Source organism: Sphaeramia orbicularis, chromosome 2, assembly GCF_902148855.1.
Source record: "Sphaeramia orbicularis chromosome 2, fSphaOr1.1, whole genome shotgun sequence".
NCBI lineage: Eukaryota > Metazoa > Chordata > Actinopteri > Kurtiformes > Apogonidae > Sphaeramia > Sphaeramia orbicularis.
In genome coordinates this window covers 2,071,008-2,085,776 of record NC_043958.1, presented here as the reverse complement: position 1 = coordinate 2,085,776, position 14,769 = coordinate 2,071,008, and the positions used below count along the sequence as shown (strand labels likewise).

Sequence of the window (14,769 nt, the reverse complement as noted above, 5' to 3'; positions counted from 1 at the left end):
TTTTTCACTTTTTATCACATTAGTTGCTTTTCCATTTGACATCTGCGGAAAACTTTACTGATATTTACTAAATGTCAAAAAAACAGAAGTGCATAATGTCATTTTTTCCATTAAATCACAAATGCGATGATTTGTTCATTTATTGTTGCGAGATCACACAAGAAGTCATTCCATAAACATGGCGACAAACGTAAATATGGTGTTGATTTACAGATATATTCATTATTATTATATATTACCCCTCTATCTCATACTAAATTAAAAAATGATTGGGTTTCCTGGTGTGTCCACACATACTGCGATCTGTTGTTTCTTCTTCTTTGCTTGGTGTATCGTACGTCAACATCCGGTTTTTTTAATTCACCTGACTCTAGTTGCATAAAAAGGTCTTTCTATTGCAGTTTTGCATGATATACCATTTGCGCTACGCCCGAAAAACCACCTCTTGCCAGCGCAAAAACGTTTAATCGAAAAATGAGACTTTTGGCGAAATTGTCGTTTTTCCATTAGGTACATTTTTATGTGCAAGTTATATTTGCGCAATTTGAGGGTCAATGGACAAGCGGCTATTGACATACTATGCTTTAAACATCTAAAATTATGTTTCATAATAGCAAAACAGTTTAGAAATTAAAGAACACAAAGTTTTATCCTCCCAAAAAAACGGTGTTCTTCAGGCACACTCACACCAAGACAAAGATTAAGATAAAAATGTACCTGGAGTCGACCTGAGAACACCTGGGAAGTTTAATTTCTGTAAATGCATCACGTCTCTGTAAGTAGCTTTGGCTCGAGTTAATATTAAAAATAAATTAATTAATCTCCTCACAGGGTTATAATTTCAAGCATTTTAACTAAAATTCAAGCACTTTCCAAACCTCGAAAACACAAGATTGGAATTCAAACATTTTCAAGGATCTCGAGCACCCGTTCGAACCCTGCACATGGAACGGACTGAGTTGAAACGTGATCATAAATACCTGGCAAAGCAGGACGGGTTGTTCCCTGAGGACCACTTCCCTCTTGGGTCTGCAGAGGACGTGGACCGCCATGTGCCTGTCGCCGGGCATCACGCTGCCACTCGGGGGCGCCACGCTGAGCAGGGAGTCGAGGTTTGGCTGGGTCGGGCCGATCTGCTTCAGCGTGAACCTCACATAAAAAGCACAAAAAAAACCAAACCCGACTCAATCTTCAATTATTATTAACTGAAACTTAAAGCCGAAACAAGAGGTTCTCCTCACTTGTAAGCTATTTCGTATTTTCCTTGGTTTTTCATCTTGAGGGGCAGCTTGGCCTCTTCAAAGACTCGAATGGTTCCAAAGTCCAGGCCTGTCGAAGCAGCAAGAGGGAGGGACGAGATTCATCAGTGAACTTTTGAACCAATCAGGTGTTAGTGTTGGTGGAGCCTCATCAGTCTCAACCTTCAACTGGACTGAAACAAACTCTGTCTGCAAAGTTTCAACATTCATTTCTGAATCACATGATCAGGAGGATAAAAATGCTAGACATAAGATTTTTTACGATATAGACATAAGTATGATGACCAGGGATGGGATTATCGGTTCCATGACATCATCAGGTCGTTTTCATATTTTGGTTGTTTTCTCTAAAGTCCCGTTGTATTTGACCGGTACAGACAACACTAGACAACACAATACATCTGCCAACGAGTCAGCAGCATTTCTAAAAGTATAACTGTAGTAACAGGTATGCATTTAATTGAACATATTAGTGTGGACAAAAGCCTTAGAAGACTATTCAATTCCCAAATTAAATGCGTATAAGTGGCTGCATGTTCTACCTGGTGTGATATCCAGAGCGATATCATAGGCTTCAGCTGAGACGTGAATATTTTCTGTGTGTACGACGCCCAGAATCTTCTCAACGTCCGAGACCTGAAAGAAAACACACAGGATATGCTGTATTTACCATATACAACAAAAAAAGATCCACGTTTTCAGAGCTGAAACACTTTGGCATCGTTGTCGCTGTTGTTGATACTGAGGTGGAAATGAAATGTATCAAAAAGGACAAAACTGCAATTATAATCTTGCACAGTCAGGTACAGGATTCAGCCAAAACAAACAAACAAAAAAGACCAGGAAATTAGTAAAATGTAGAATAAACCCTCATAAAATAATAATGAAGATGAGGAGTGGATCAGTAAAAGAACAAGCGATCAGAAAGATTAAATCAAATATGATGATGATTAATAAGACTGAGAAGACCGTCAAAAAAGGATCAGAAGTCAAAAAGAAATGAAATTAACAGACGAGTAAAAGGAACAGGTGAGTTAGAGCCTGTCCATCCATCATCCATCCATCATCCATCCATCATCCATCCGTAGATCCATTCGTACATCCATCCATCCGTAAATCCACTCATCCACCCATTGGTCCATCCGTCCACCATCCATCCACCCATCTGTCTGTCTGTCCATCCATCCATCCATCCATCCATCATCCATCCATCCATCATCCATCCATCCATCATCCATCCGTAGATCCATTCGTACATCCATCCATCCGTAAATCCACTCATCCACCCATTGGTCCATCCGTCCACCTATCCATCCACTCATTCGTCTGTACATCCATCCATCCATCCACTCCTCCATCCATTAATTTATCCATCCACTCCTCCATCCGTCCATCCATCCATCCTACCTCCATACGTATGATCCTCTTGATGTGCAGTGGTCTCTTGGCCCTGAAGTGCAAACTCAGAGGGAAACAGGAATTGGGCGGGACGACGCCGTGGTCCTGTGGAACGCTGAAGCCATCGCCCAGCTCCTCCACACCCTGCAGCCTCCAGGAAACTGGGAGAGCCGTCTTATTGTGAAGGTTCACGGTTCGGCTGTCCCTCCTAAGGAAGACGGATGGGTCTGTAGGATGACTGCTGTGTTCGGTGTGTGGGTTCAGACATGGTGGTCTACTCTGCTTACCTGTGCACTAGAATCCGATCGAAGGCCAGGTGCTTACTGTCCAGATCCAGCTCTGGACGGACGCCCCAGCAGGACAGGTGGACGACGACGGGCTCGGGGTTGTCCTTGACGCAGCACACTACGCTGTCCTTGATTTGTCCCAGTTTGGTTGGGTAGGCCCACACCGTCAACTCCTACCAGGACAAAACATCATGACTAAAACAGCGGAACTCGAAGGCCTGTGCCGGTTCAACTCTGTTCCCACGACGAAACGCAACCCAAACAATTCCAAATTAAGAATCTCAATAAAATCTCACAATGTCTGATTAAAAGAAAGAGGCTAGCACTTGGGTTTGTAGAAATTCTTTTCCCAGTTGTATCTTAAGTGTGTACGTGCCAACAAAGAGTGAATGTTGAAGGAGTTTAGTTCATATACGCCTGGTTTGGCAATCCAAAAACTCCTACAACACATGCTGAAAAAAAGTGGTGGTTTCTTCAGTTAAATCCCCTGAAAATATGCACATTTATTTCATAGTGATCACATTTTAGGCCTTGGTTTATTATTAGGTTGTGTTATGTTATGTTTTCATTGGGGTTTGTCTGTCTGTCTGTCTGTTTGTCTGTTAGCAAGATAACTCAAAAAGTTATGGACAGATTTTGATGAAATTTTCAGGAAATGTTGACACTGGCACAAGGAACAAATGATTAAATTTTGGTGGTGATCAGGGATGGGCGGGGGGGGGGGGGATCTGCCTTGACGGAGGTCTACGCTCTCCAAGGGCTTTTTGAGTTTCTTTTTTTTTTCCCTTTTGTTTTTATTGGAAATGGTGACAAGATATCTTCAACACTGCAAGTCATACATATTTTATCTATTAGAGTCCTTTCCGTATTTCTTATTTTATGCGTACAAAAGTGTAAAAAAGAAAAAAAGAAAAAAACAACAAAACATGAACTGGGTGCTAACAGTTTCGGTATTTCTCCCATAAAAAACAATCATTGCATTACAAAACCTCTGGGTTCTTCAAACATTACACATGTAGCCTTGGTTTATTTCATTTGTAACTATAGATCAGTGTTTTTCAACCTTTTTTGAACAAACACCCACTAACGGCATCAGAAGCCTCCTGCCCCCCCGCCCCAATCACACAAATTTTCAACAACGGAGGGGACGGATGGGACTCAGGGAGACAGCGGGCTTATACCGATGCTTTGTGCCACAGGTGAAAATGACATGTGGCATGAGAACCGGGGCAGCTGTAGAATCCATGCCAGTGCCTTGATATGTGCCCACTGTCTAGTCCAGCCAACTGAACTGCGCGTCACTATTTTCAATACGTAAATAATATGCAAATCATGCCCTCGAAGCCCCTCCCCTCCACGCCAAAAAGGTGACAGAAAGTTGAAACTGAAAAACCACAAACAGCGTAAAAAAAATGATCAAAAAAGAAAAATATCATTATATTATAAACTGTCACTGATAAAGCAGTGGCACCAAACAAAAATGGTATGATTTTAATTCAAAAACGAAATAATGTAACATTTGATGTCTGTGTTTTAAACTTCAGTGAAACGTTATCACTGTTCTGATGCCGTTACAGGTTTTTTTTTTGTTTTTTTTTTACAACACACGTTTTTCAATGCCAGTGTTTCTTTTTTCAGTTTTCAGGGCGTGTTTTCAAAATTTTATTTTCAATATCAAACATTGAAGTCCTTGTTTTGACTCCATATGGTACCGCCCCCATTGAGAAACACTGCTATAGATTAAAGTTGTTCAAATCTTTTTATCTTCTATGCTTTTAAATTATTAACATTTTCTATTTTCACAAAAAGTTTCACTGAAAATTGCTTTGTTAATAGACTCTGCACCTGCTTCTGGTCCGGTTTCAGAGTCATCGTGGGGGGGTCGAGCAGATATGTGGTGGCCTGGGTGTCGTGCTGAAACCGGAACTGGATGTCGGCCTCTAGACCTGAAACGTTGTGGATCACGAGCCTCTCCGTATTCTCTGGATACTTGTTTTCCTTGTATCTACATGACGGACACAAAAACATCCACAGTGTTAACCCCTTGTAGACTATTATCGTGACTTCACCTCCACATTCCACTGTTTTTGTAAGGAGGCGCTGGTTCAACACTGTGAATGAATATATCGTCACTGTTGGGCGGAACCCTCGTAAGTCCAAAACAATTATTTTTTAGAAAACAAACCGGAAAAACAATGCATATTCTAAATAAATGAATGAAGAGATGTAGTCACAAGCCTTTTTCAACACTTTTCATTGCTTAAATATTTTTAAAACTGTCAGGCCAATCTGAAAACAGACCAATCGTTTTATGACCCCCCCAAAAAAAATTTCACTTAGAACGTTTCCTCCCGACAGCGACATTATGTTCCCTGGTCATCTATGATCCCTGACATTCACGGATCAATTTCAACACCCTGTTACTAATTTCATAGCATTCTACTGAGTTTTGGATCATTTTTGTTTTGTCTGATTGTTGATTGGAATAACTGATCAATAGTAGCATCAATAAAATAATCTACACATGAGATTGGAAAATTTGTTGAATTATTATTACATGGGTGTCAGACTCATACAGCACAACAGCCTCTAAATAGTGACAACTCTAAATTTGTCTTTGTTTTACTGCAAAAAATGGGAATGACCTGAACCTTCAGAAATTTCTTAAGAAAAATAAGTGCAATTGTATCAGTATTCTGTCTCAGTTTATCATTTACACACGTGCATTACAACATACAGATCACAGTGGATCTACAAATACACAAAACATTTAGTAACAGGCAGAATATTGGTAAAATTACACTTATTTTTCTTATATTTCAGGTTGTTCATATTTGTTTGGGTTATTCACATTTTTTTGTGAAAGGATAGTTTGTACATGTAAATATTTTCATGTAACAGAAATTTTGTTGCACTGAAACACAGAGAAAAGTTTGTAGTATTTTTCTTTAGATCATATCGGACTGAATGTGGAACCTGAACTACAATGATTAGGATCTTCAGTGTAACATTCGCTTCAAACAGATTCATCCAGTGGGGGGGGGTTGGACTCTGGTGGGCCGTATGTTTGACACCCCTTTACAATTATGATCATGATATCTAAAGTCATTAATTTGCATTATTATAGTTACTGTACGTTATATTGAAATTAACAATCTACTCTTAATTTAGCATCTGTGTCAAAGCAACAACGGAAATGATTTATTTTATATAGTTGTGACTAAATTTAGGGCAGTAAAGGGTTAATCCATGCTGGTTCATGTTAACGTCGTTGACACTCACCTGTCTCTGGTTTTGCTGCAGAGTAAAGGTCCAAACTCAAAGAATCCAGGGTTTATGACATAGGCTCTGTGGTGGACGTCTTCTACATGCGGAACCTTCTTACTGTGAGCAAATAGAGTCCTGTGGTCAAACAGAGAACATATGGTGTCGTTTTTGGGCCTTTATTCTGAGAGGGCAGTGGGACACTTTGAGCACAGAAAAATAGATTGAGCTAGTACGGAAATGATATTTGGAGGAAAAATGAAACCAGAGCAAAAAAAAAAAACAAAACAAAAACCTGAAGTTGATCAAACAAGCCTCTATTCTGTGCTCTACAAATGTCTTTGCATGTTTGCTCAGATCAGTAAACACGTGCCGCCTTTCATGCACTTTCACTCCAAGCTCTCTCCCAAACTCCTCCTCTCTCATGTTCGCTCGACTTCATCTGCTTACTCGCTCAAACTGTGCACACCGTTACGTTGGTGACACAATTGTCAATCAATCACAAAATTCAGAGGAGATTAATTCTCATGGGCTGCTGCAGCCCCAGTTCGACTGCACCATCCCAGACATGTATGCAAACTTTCACTGTCAATGGGGAAGTAATACGCCACATGAAGGAAGTATTTTATGGTAAATATTATTACTTTTGACGGATATTAGGTTAAAATGCTGCCCATGGCATATTACTTCCCCTATTCATTTTTCCTCCAAATATAATTTGCATACTTGTTCAATATATTTTTCTGCACTCAAAGTATCCCACTGCCTTCTCAGAAGAAAGGCACTAAAATAACACCTTAAGAACACAGTTATTTATTTATATGTGTGAGGTTGAGCATGTTGGTGAGGTTCCTGCAGATGAATCGGTGGAACCACCTGTGTTCTTTGCAGATGCTTGGATAGGAGCTGGTGGCTTTACAGGCCAGCTGGTAGAGTCTCTGCGTCCCCAACAGTTCAAAGCTGAACATCTGCTCAAACGTCCCTGGGGCGTCTGAGTAGAACCAGATCTTTAGGACCACCTCACTGTTGGCTGGGACCACCCATCGGAATGTTGTCACACTGCAACGGAGAACCAAATCCAAACATTATGTAGGTGAAACACAATGTGGAAGAACAGGAGAGGGGCGTGATGTGTTTTCTTTGCCTCTGGCTGCGTTTCAGCTCCACATTTCCTTGGCGTTGGTCTGGTTCTGCCGCGGTGCCATCAGCGACCGATGCAGGAGATCGGGGTCGGTCCGAGGCCTTGGCTTTAGTCTTAGCTGAAGCTCGCCTCTTGCTCCTCTGACTTTCTCTGCCCTTTTTATCTTTGTCCTGAATTCAAAAGTGGAAGTGAATAAAGACAACATCTCCAATCTGTCATGACTTTCCACAGCCCATGGAGTTGGATGAATGACAGTGGTTGGAGACGTTTGTTTTTATGTTTCAGAAAAACTACAAACAGGGAAAAACAGAAGTGATTTGAGTAGATTTCAGAGCCAGTAATCAAGTTAAATCAGTTTTTCGTCTTTCAGCTTGTGCTTTTTTCTGGAATTTTACGTACTTTCGCTACCTCCACCTTCACTGCTACGCTTTCATCCTTGTCGTCGCCCTGATCTTCTTGCTCTGATGGAAGCAGGAAGGTGAATCGATCTGAGGCCGGTGGACCGATGGACCTGCTTTTGGGGAAGGGGACCATGGAGAAGGTGACAGGTGGGGGGATGGGGGGGCCGCTGGGTCCCGACCCCAGCTCGTCCAACACCTGAGGAGGACATGGACATAATGAATGCAAGCTGCTTATGTGGTTTAACCTGTTAAAACCTGGTCCATGTGTTTCCTGTGGGAAACATTTCAACGCAACACAAACTTCTGCTATTGATTAGCATCAATAGCAGAAGATTCATTCATTCAAACCAAATTCTGACCAGAAAACCACAAATACATCATCTATTTATAATGTGACCTTTATTTTTGTTCTTCTTTGTGTTGTTCAGTGATTTTTATCGTTAGAAATAATCCTTGTACTGTTAGTTCTACTTAGCGTTAGCTTAGCGTAGTTAACTTAGCAATGCAGAGTTTGTCTCATCGTTTTATTAAATTATTCCTGACATATGCTGGTCTCAGACCGTTAAACTGGTTGACAGATTTGACCATTTAAGTTGTTGTAGCATGAAGGTAATAAGGAATTTGAACCAAATCACTGAAAAAATGAAGAAAAATTACAAGAAATGAATAAGAGATGGAAAATGAACAAGAAACTGAACAAAAATAAGCATAAAGAGGAAGATAATGACTAAAGTCATTGAAAATTAACAAAATTTTCAGGAAAATGACCAAATTAACAAAAAAAATGACAACGTAATCAAGAACGTTAATAAAAAATAAGAAAAATCAATATGCAATTGGAAACGTACAACAAAATTAATGAAAATGAACAAGAAAAAAATGAGCAAAATTATCAAGAAAATGAAGAATATATTTAATAAAAATAAAATAATTCAGTAAATGAACAAAAACTAACACTGAAAAAAAGTTTGTGCTAATTTTTAGTTGACGTTCTTCTGATCACATGGATGTAAAGGAGGAGGATAATGATGCAAGCGTTGTGTAGCATTACCATGGCAACACAGATGGAACTGTGGCTGCTGGGGGTAACTGGCTGTAAGAGGCTTATGAGGCTAACGGTGGTTGGACCTACTTCATCCAGCCGAGGCAGAGCGGCGCCTATGAGGAGCTCCACGGCGTTTGGGGCGTCTTCTTCTGTTCGCTTCAGTGCGATGTGAGGAACGGCGGCTGCTTGAAGCGCCTTGGTGGTTTCTACGTCAGCCTCTGCCTGGAGAACCGTCTGACTCGGTATGGGAGACAAGACTTTGGCCGTGGCTTTTTTGCTCCTCTTGCCGACTGGAGTCTGTAGAAATAACGATAGATGAGGTTTCGGATTCCTTTACTCAAATACAAGAGAAACTTGATGAGTGTGTCAGGAAAACGCTATTAACACAGTTACATGAATAACAAACGGTTATCAGCTGTGACAGAAACAGGCTCTTCTGCGACCAGCTTTTTTTTTTTTTTACAAGTAAAGAAATGACAAAGCTGAGTAGAAACAGATTAAAAAAAAACAAAAAAGGAAGATAAACTCATAGGTTTTACTAGAAGAAGCAAGACACAAGGCATTCTACATTAAACTACAATGGTTATTTACAAGAAAGGGCAGTTAAATTCTCATAAATGTACCACTAAAAGACAAACAGATGAAAACCATCTACTGATCTAAACTGTTTAATACCTGCTGATCCACTAATCCTATCAATACATGTGGATAATTGGTGTAAAATACAGTTATTCATCTTTTCACAGTCATCAGATATGACCCATTTGGACCTTCAGAGGCTCCGTAGTTACCATGGAAACTTCTACAACATTGACTCGCCAGTAAAAGCCATGGAGTTGATGACGGTGGATGGACACATTGGGTTTATGATCAATTGATAGATTTCATGGAAAAAGTCACTTTTTCTTCAGTTTTCTCTGTTTTTGATAAAATAATCATCAACTTTAATCTGAGCTTTAATGAATATCTACATGATCAGTGAATGAAATGCAGAAAAATACCAGATTTTCACAAAAAAAAAACAAAACACAAAATACAGAGGATAACATCACTTAAGAAAGGTTTAATAGAGAGGAAAATTAATTTGGGAAAAGCCACAAAAGTAGCACTGGGTCTTTATGGGTTAATCTAATCTTTAATTAAATATTACATCACTTCTTCCCTTTTAACTGTTTTTACATGATCTCGAGTAAATAAAAATTCCAACAAAACTAGGAAAAGAGGCACATGATTACATGAGGAAAATGAAATGTGTTTTCTGAAATGGCTGGCTTAATGCATCATTGTTGCAGTTGCAGAAAAAAAAACAACTAGTTTTTCTCTGAGTCGACAGGAGTAGGGGTGTCTGTGTTACCTCTGGGACTGGTGGGGGGTCTTCGCTGGGGAGGGGGACCAGCAACAAGCCCCGGGTCCGGTCCCAGTGCCGCAGGATGTGGTCCACCTCGACCCGACTCCGTTCATAAGCACTGAATTGAGACTGAAGCTCGTCCACAACAGACTGCAGGATGAACAGCACGATAGGAAGAAGGTCAGCAGCAAAAATGAACGTGTCCGGCTGATCTGCTAAACGGGATGTCGAGTATTCAGGCACTTGGCGATTAAATGTTGGTTTTGATGCCCTAATCTGCTTTAAACTATGATTATGCTGGTCATATCTTCAATGATAAATACATTGAGATGCATTTCAGGTTGAGATTTTAGCAGTGGGGTTCCACAGGGGACTGTTCTGGCTCCCTTCCTGTTCAAACTGGACACAGTGGAAATCAAAGTACAAGGTAGGTGACATCAGACAGAAAAACATGAAATAGGTGAAATTAAGGTCCAATATATCTTTTAAATCATTATTATGAGAACAAAGTCAGAATTCTGAGATTAATATCAGAATTCCAAGATTAAATTTAGAATTCTGAGAAAAAAAGTCAGAATTCCAAGATTAAAGTCAGAATTCCGACATTTTTTCTCAGAATTTTGAATTGTTGAGAGTGTCACTTTGGGTTTATGACATGCAGGAGGAGTACAGCAAGCTGACAGAATGATAGATTTAGGTGACTTTTTATGCATCCGAGGGGCTCCGGAGGAAGCCATTTCACTATTAGATGAGCAAAAAGAAGGGAAACAAATATCAGCGGCTTTTCCTTTAAATGTATGTACACAGATTTCAAAACATAACATTCACTCACCTTTTGCTCATCTAATTCATCTAATTCTGACTGTTTTCTAAGAATTCTGTCTTTAATCTCAGTATTCTGACTTCTTTTCAGAATAATAATAAGAAAAATATATATTGGACCGTATTTTTTCTTTTTTTTTTCCCGGTGGCCCTAACCCTCTTCTGTAGAAAACCCACCTTTTCTGTCTCAACCAGGTTTGGACTTTGAGTTACTTCGGCCTCGTTGTGAGAATCATCTTTGTTATGTTGCGCTGTATCAGAAAACGACAGAAATGATCACCCTGACATGGAAAGCTCAGTTTTAGAGTCTTTACGACCAGCATTAGACTTACAGTCGTCTGCAGCTTCCATTGAGTTATTTTGGTCTTTTGCGTCCACTAGTGACTCTTTAGAGTTTTTAATGGAAGACCTTCTACGTCCGTCCAGTGGTTCCGTTGACTGGAGAAAAAAACAATAAGGGAAAAAAAGTATATTTCAAGACATCTGACCTGGATATACCATACCTGAGTTCTTCATTTGTTCATACAAACCTGCTTTCCTTCCAGTAAGTTCTTCTTCTTCGTCACGTCTTTGGTTTCCTTCTTTGCGTCCTTTTTACTCCTCCTCTTCAACTCTTCGTCTTGAAGCCTTTTCACCTCCTGTTGCCTTAGTTCCTCCTGCTCTTTCTCCATCCGTTTGAGATCTCTTTTCTTCAGTCTGCACCGGGTTAAGTCGATAGATATGTGAAAATATGAAAAAGAACGAAACATGTTCAAAAATACGTGAAAAATTTACAGAAATAAACAAAAAATAACAATGAATCAATATGAGAACATGTTAAAAAATTTGAGAAATATAAACAAAATGTACAGATATAAACAAAAAAATAAAAGAAAAAGTAAACAAATATGAACAAAATAAAGTGTAACAACAGCAACACGTACAAATCTGAACCAAAATTTGAGAAATATGACCAAAATAAAAAGAAGTATCCAAAAAAAAAAAAATCAACAAATATGACCAAAGTAAACAGAGGTATACAAAAACAACAAAAAACTCTACATTTATGAACAAACTAAGCAACAAAACACACCAAAACATGCACAAAAATGAACAAAAATGTGATAAATATGAACAAAATACAAAACTACAAACAAAAACTAGCAAAAATTAATAGTAAAAATTCAAGAAACATCGACAAAATTATGTTTAAGCTGCACTAACTTCTCTTAAGACATTTCAGGTTGGTCACATTTTTACAGAATAATTTATAAATGTAAATATTTAAATATAATTATACATATTTTTTTACACTAAAACAAAGAAAACGTGTAGCTGTCATTACTTATATTTATATTTATGTTATTATTTTACTGGTCTGATCCACTGTAGATCATATGTGGAAGCTGAACTAAAATGATTTTAAAATTACATGACCGGCCTAAGGCATTCTGGGTTAAACAGTCAGCTCTAAGATGGTTTTAATTCTACACTTGGTTCAAGAGGCCCAACATTGACTGTTGCTGCTGTATTTAAGGTTTTTATGCTTCCTTACTTGGACATTTACTGAACGTATATGCTTTTATATTGCCATGTTGGGACCTGTCTATTTCCTGGTATTAGCTCATGAGACATTCAAACACTGAAACATAAATTCATTGTTTGTGTTTTGTATTTGTTGATAGTTTTTGCTGTTTCTGTCAACAGAGAGAAATAATTGTTGACGTTATCTTTTCACTACCTCAGTTTGCGCCGCTGGTTAAGCCGCTCCTTCATCTCCTCTGGCAGAGCATCATACTCATCCTCGTCCAACTCCTGCAGCCACTGCTCCTCCTCCTCGTCCATCTTTCTCTTCAAAACCTCTGCAAGACACGCACAAACCACAGAAACAATACAGAGGCCATCATTTGGACAATACGAACTGATTATACAAAGAAAAAAACAAGCCAAAAAAAAGGCAACAAAAGGTTCAGAAATATGAACAAAATGGACAGAAATAAACAAAAATTACAGAACAAAATCAACAAATATGAACAAATCAAAGAACATAACATGCACAAAAGGTTGAGAAACATGAACAGAAATAAACACACACAAAAAAATCAACAAATATGCCAAGAGCAAAACATGTACAAAAAATTTGAGAATAATGGACAGAAATCAACAATATGAACAAAATAGGTAACAAAATTTTAAAGAAACTGAGAAAAATTTACAGAAATAAAAAATAAACAAATAAGAATAAAATATACAAGAACAAAATGTGCAAAAACATGAGAAACATGAACAGAAATAAACAAAATATCAACAAATATCAACAAATTAAACAAGAACCAAACATGTAAAATAGTTTAAGAAAAATGTACACAAATAACCAAAAAAGTAACAAAAAATCAACAAATATTGAGAAAATAAACAACAAGAACAAAAACTTGCAAAAAACATGAGAAAAATGAACAGAAATAAACAAAAAAAAATCAACAAATACAACAAAATATATAATAACAAGAACAAAATGTGTAAAAACAAGAAAAAAAGAAGAGACCTAATTAAGAAAGAACTAGAAGCACTCGGAGAGCGCAGACCTCCGCCAAGGCTGATCAGTGGCCCCCCCGTGGGCCCCCCCACCCCCGATCACCACCAAAATTTAATCATTTCTTCCTTATCCCATTTCCAACAAACCCTGAAAATTTCATCCAAATCTGTCCATAACTTTTTGAGTTATGTTGCACACTAACGGACAGACAAACAAACAAACAGACAAACAAACAAACAAACCCTGGCAAAAACATAACCTCCTTGGCGGAGGTAATAAAAAAAAAAATCAAACAGGAAGAAATTCAACAATACCAAGAACCAAACATGCAGAAAATGTTGAGACTCCGGAGGTCATCTGCGCTGGTGTTTGTTTGTGTTGAACCCTGTGGTCATATTTACCTTCCTCTTCTCTCTTCGCCGTCTGTCGCGCCTTCATTGCGTCGTACGAGTCGGACACGTCGACCACGTACACGTGTTTGCGGTCGTCGAAGGCTTTGAGGATGACCTGCAGTGTCTTGGACGGCGATGATGTGTAAAGCGACTCCAGGCCTTCGACCACGGCGCCGCTGCGACAGTCCCTGGACTTCAGTCGCCAAAACAAAGACGAGGAGGAGGTGAGGAGAGCGGGGTAGAACAGGCTGGATACAGATCTGAAAGGTGTTACTGAGGAGGGTCTACCTGCAGCCTTTCAGCCAGGACGTGGACCAGCAGCTGCTCTGGCAGGAGAGTCCGCAGAGACGCCGAATCTACGCCCTGAACGACAAGCACGGGTTACATCAGACCACACAAACCCGTCCAGTTTACGACCATACACACACACACACACTGATACTAAATTTTTTCTGCATAAATCTAATAACCCTTTAACCTCTGACGTGTCTGTGCTGAGGGTTCTGAAAGTATGATTTATTTTAAACATTCAGAAAAATTCAACTGTTTGATCACTAAGAAAAATGTCAAAACATGCTGATAGAACAGACCTTGATCTGAGCATGCTCAGTACACCCCCTGCTGCCTGTGTAATAGGGGGTAAGACATAGAGCTGCGAGTGAGAACGACTCACTACAAAAATAGACAGTTTGGGCTTCCTTTTTTTTTTTTTTTACACCATTTTTCTTGTGGTTTTTACCCCTCGGTCAACAAGAAATTAAAGAACACATACCAGTTGAAGGGCAGTTTGCATGATTTCACTGGGGGGTGAAGCCAGGGGCGGGTTTGGAGGCAGAGCCAAGACTTCAGGCGGAGCTTCAGCTCTTGGAGTTGTCCCTCCTCCCCCCGTCGGAGCTG

General features: G+C 39.3%; 2 protein-coding genes across 2 annotated transcripts in view; both read right to left on the bottom strand.

Annotated features, from left to right (window-relative positions):
• The window catches only part of LOC115432728 (zinc finger protein 420-like), a 597,943-nt gene that overhangs the window by 32,756 nt on the left and 550,418 nt on the right, over positions 1-14,769 (bottom strand). The gene's annotated exons all lie outside the window — the stretch shown is intronic.
• Positions 1-14,769, bottom strand: part of hydin (HYDIN axonemal central pair apparatus protein) — an 85,125-nt gene that overhangs the window by 31,872 nt on the left and 38,484 nt on the right. Inside the window, exons 40-58 of the mRNA XM_030152482.1 lie at positions 14,645-14,766; positions 14,161-14,235; positions 13,882-14,065; positions 12,686-12,806; positions 11,496-11,661; positions 11,298-11,403; positions 11,143-11,216; positions 10,150-10,293; positions 8,883-9,092; positions 7,749-7,946; positions 7,353-7,519; positions 7,085-7,267; positions 6,227-6,346; positions 4,790-4,949; positions 2,945-3,117; positions 2,667-2,865; positions 1,802-1,895; positions 1,242-1,329; positions 981-1,149 (exon numbers count right to left, since the gene is read on the bottom strand). Coding sequence (XP_030008342.1) covers positions 981-1,149; positions 1,242-1,329; positions 1,802-1,895; positions 2,667-2,865; positions 2,945-3,117; positions 4,790-4,949; positions 6,227-6,346; positions 7,085-7,267; positions 7,353-7,519; positions 7,749-7,946; positions 8,883-9,092; positions 10,150-10,293; positions 11,143-11,216; positions 11,298-11,403; positions 11,496-11,661; positions 12,686-12,806; positions 13,882-14,065; positions 14,161-14,235; positions 14,645-14,766 — 2,753 coding nt within the window. The remainder of the gene's footprint in view (positions 1-980; positions 1,150-1,241; positions 1,330-1,801; positions 1,896-2,666; positions 2,866-2,944; positions 3,118-4,789; positions 4,950-6,226; positions 6,347-7,084; positions 7,268-7,352; positions 7,520-7,748; positions 7,947-8,882; positions 9,093-10,149; positions 10,294-11,142; positions 11,217-11,297; positions 11,404-11,495; positions 11,662-12,685; positions 12,807-13,881; positions 14,066-14,160; positions 14,236-14,644; positions 14,767-14,769) is intronic.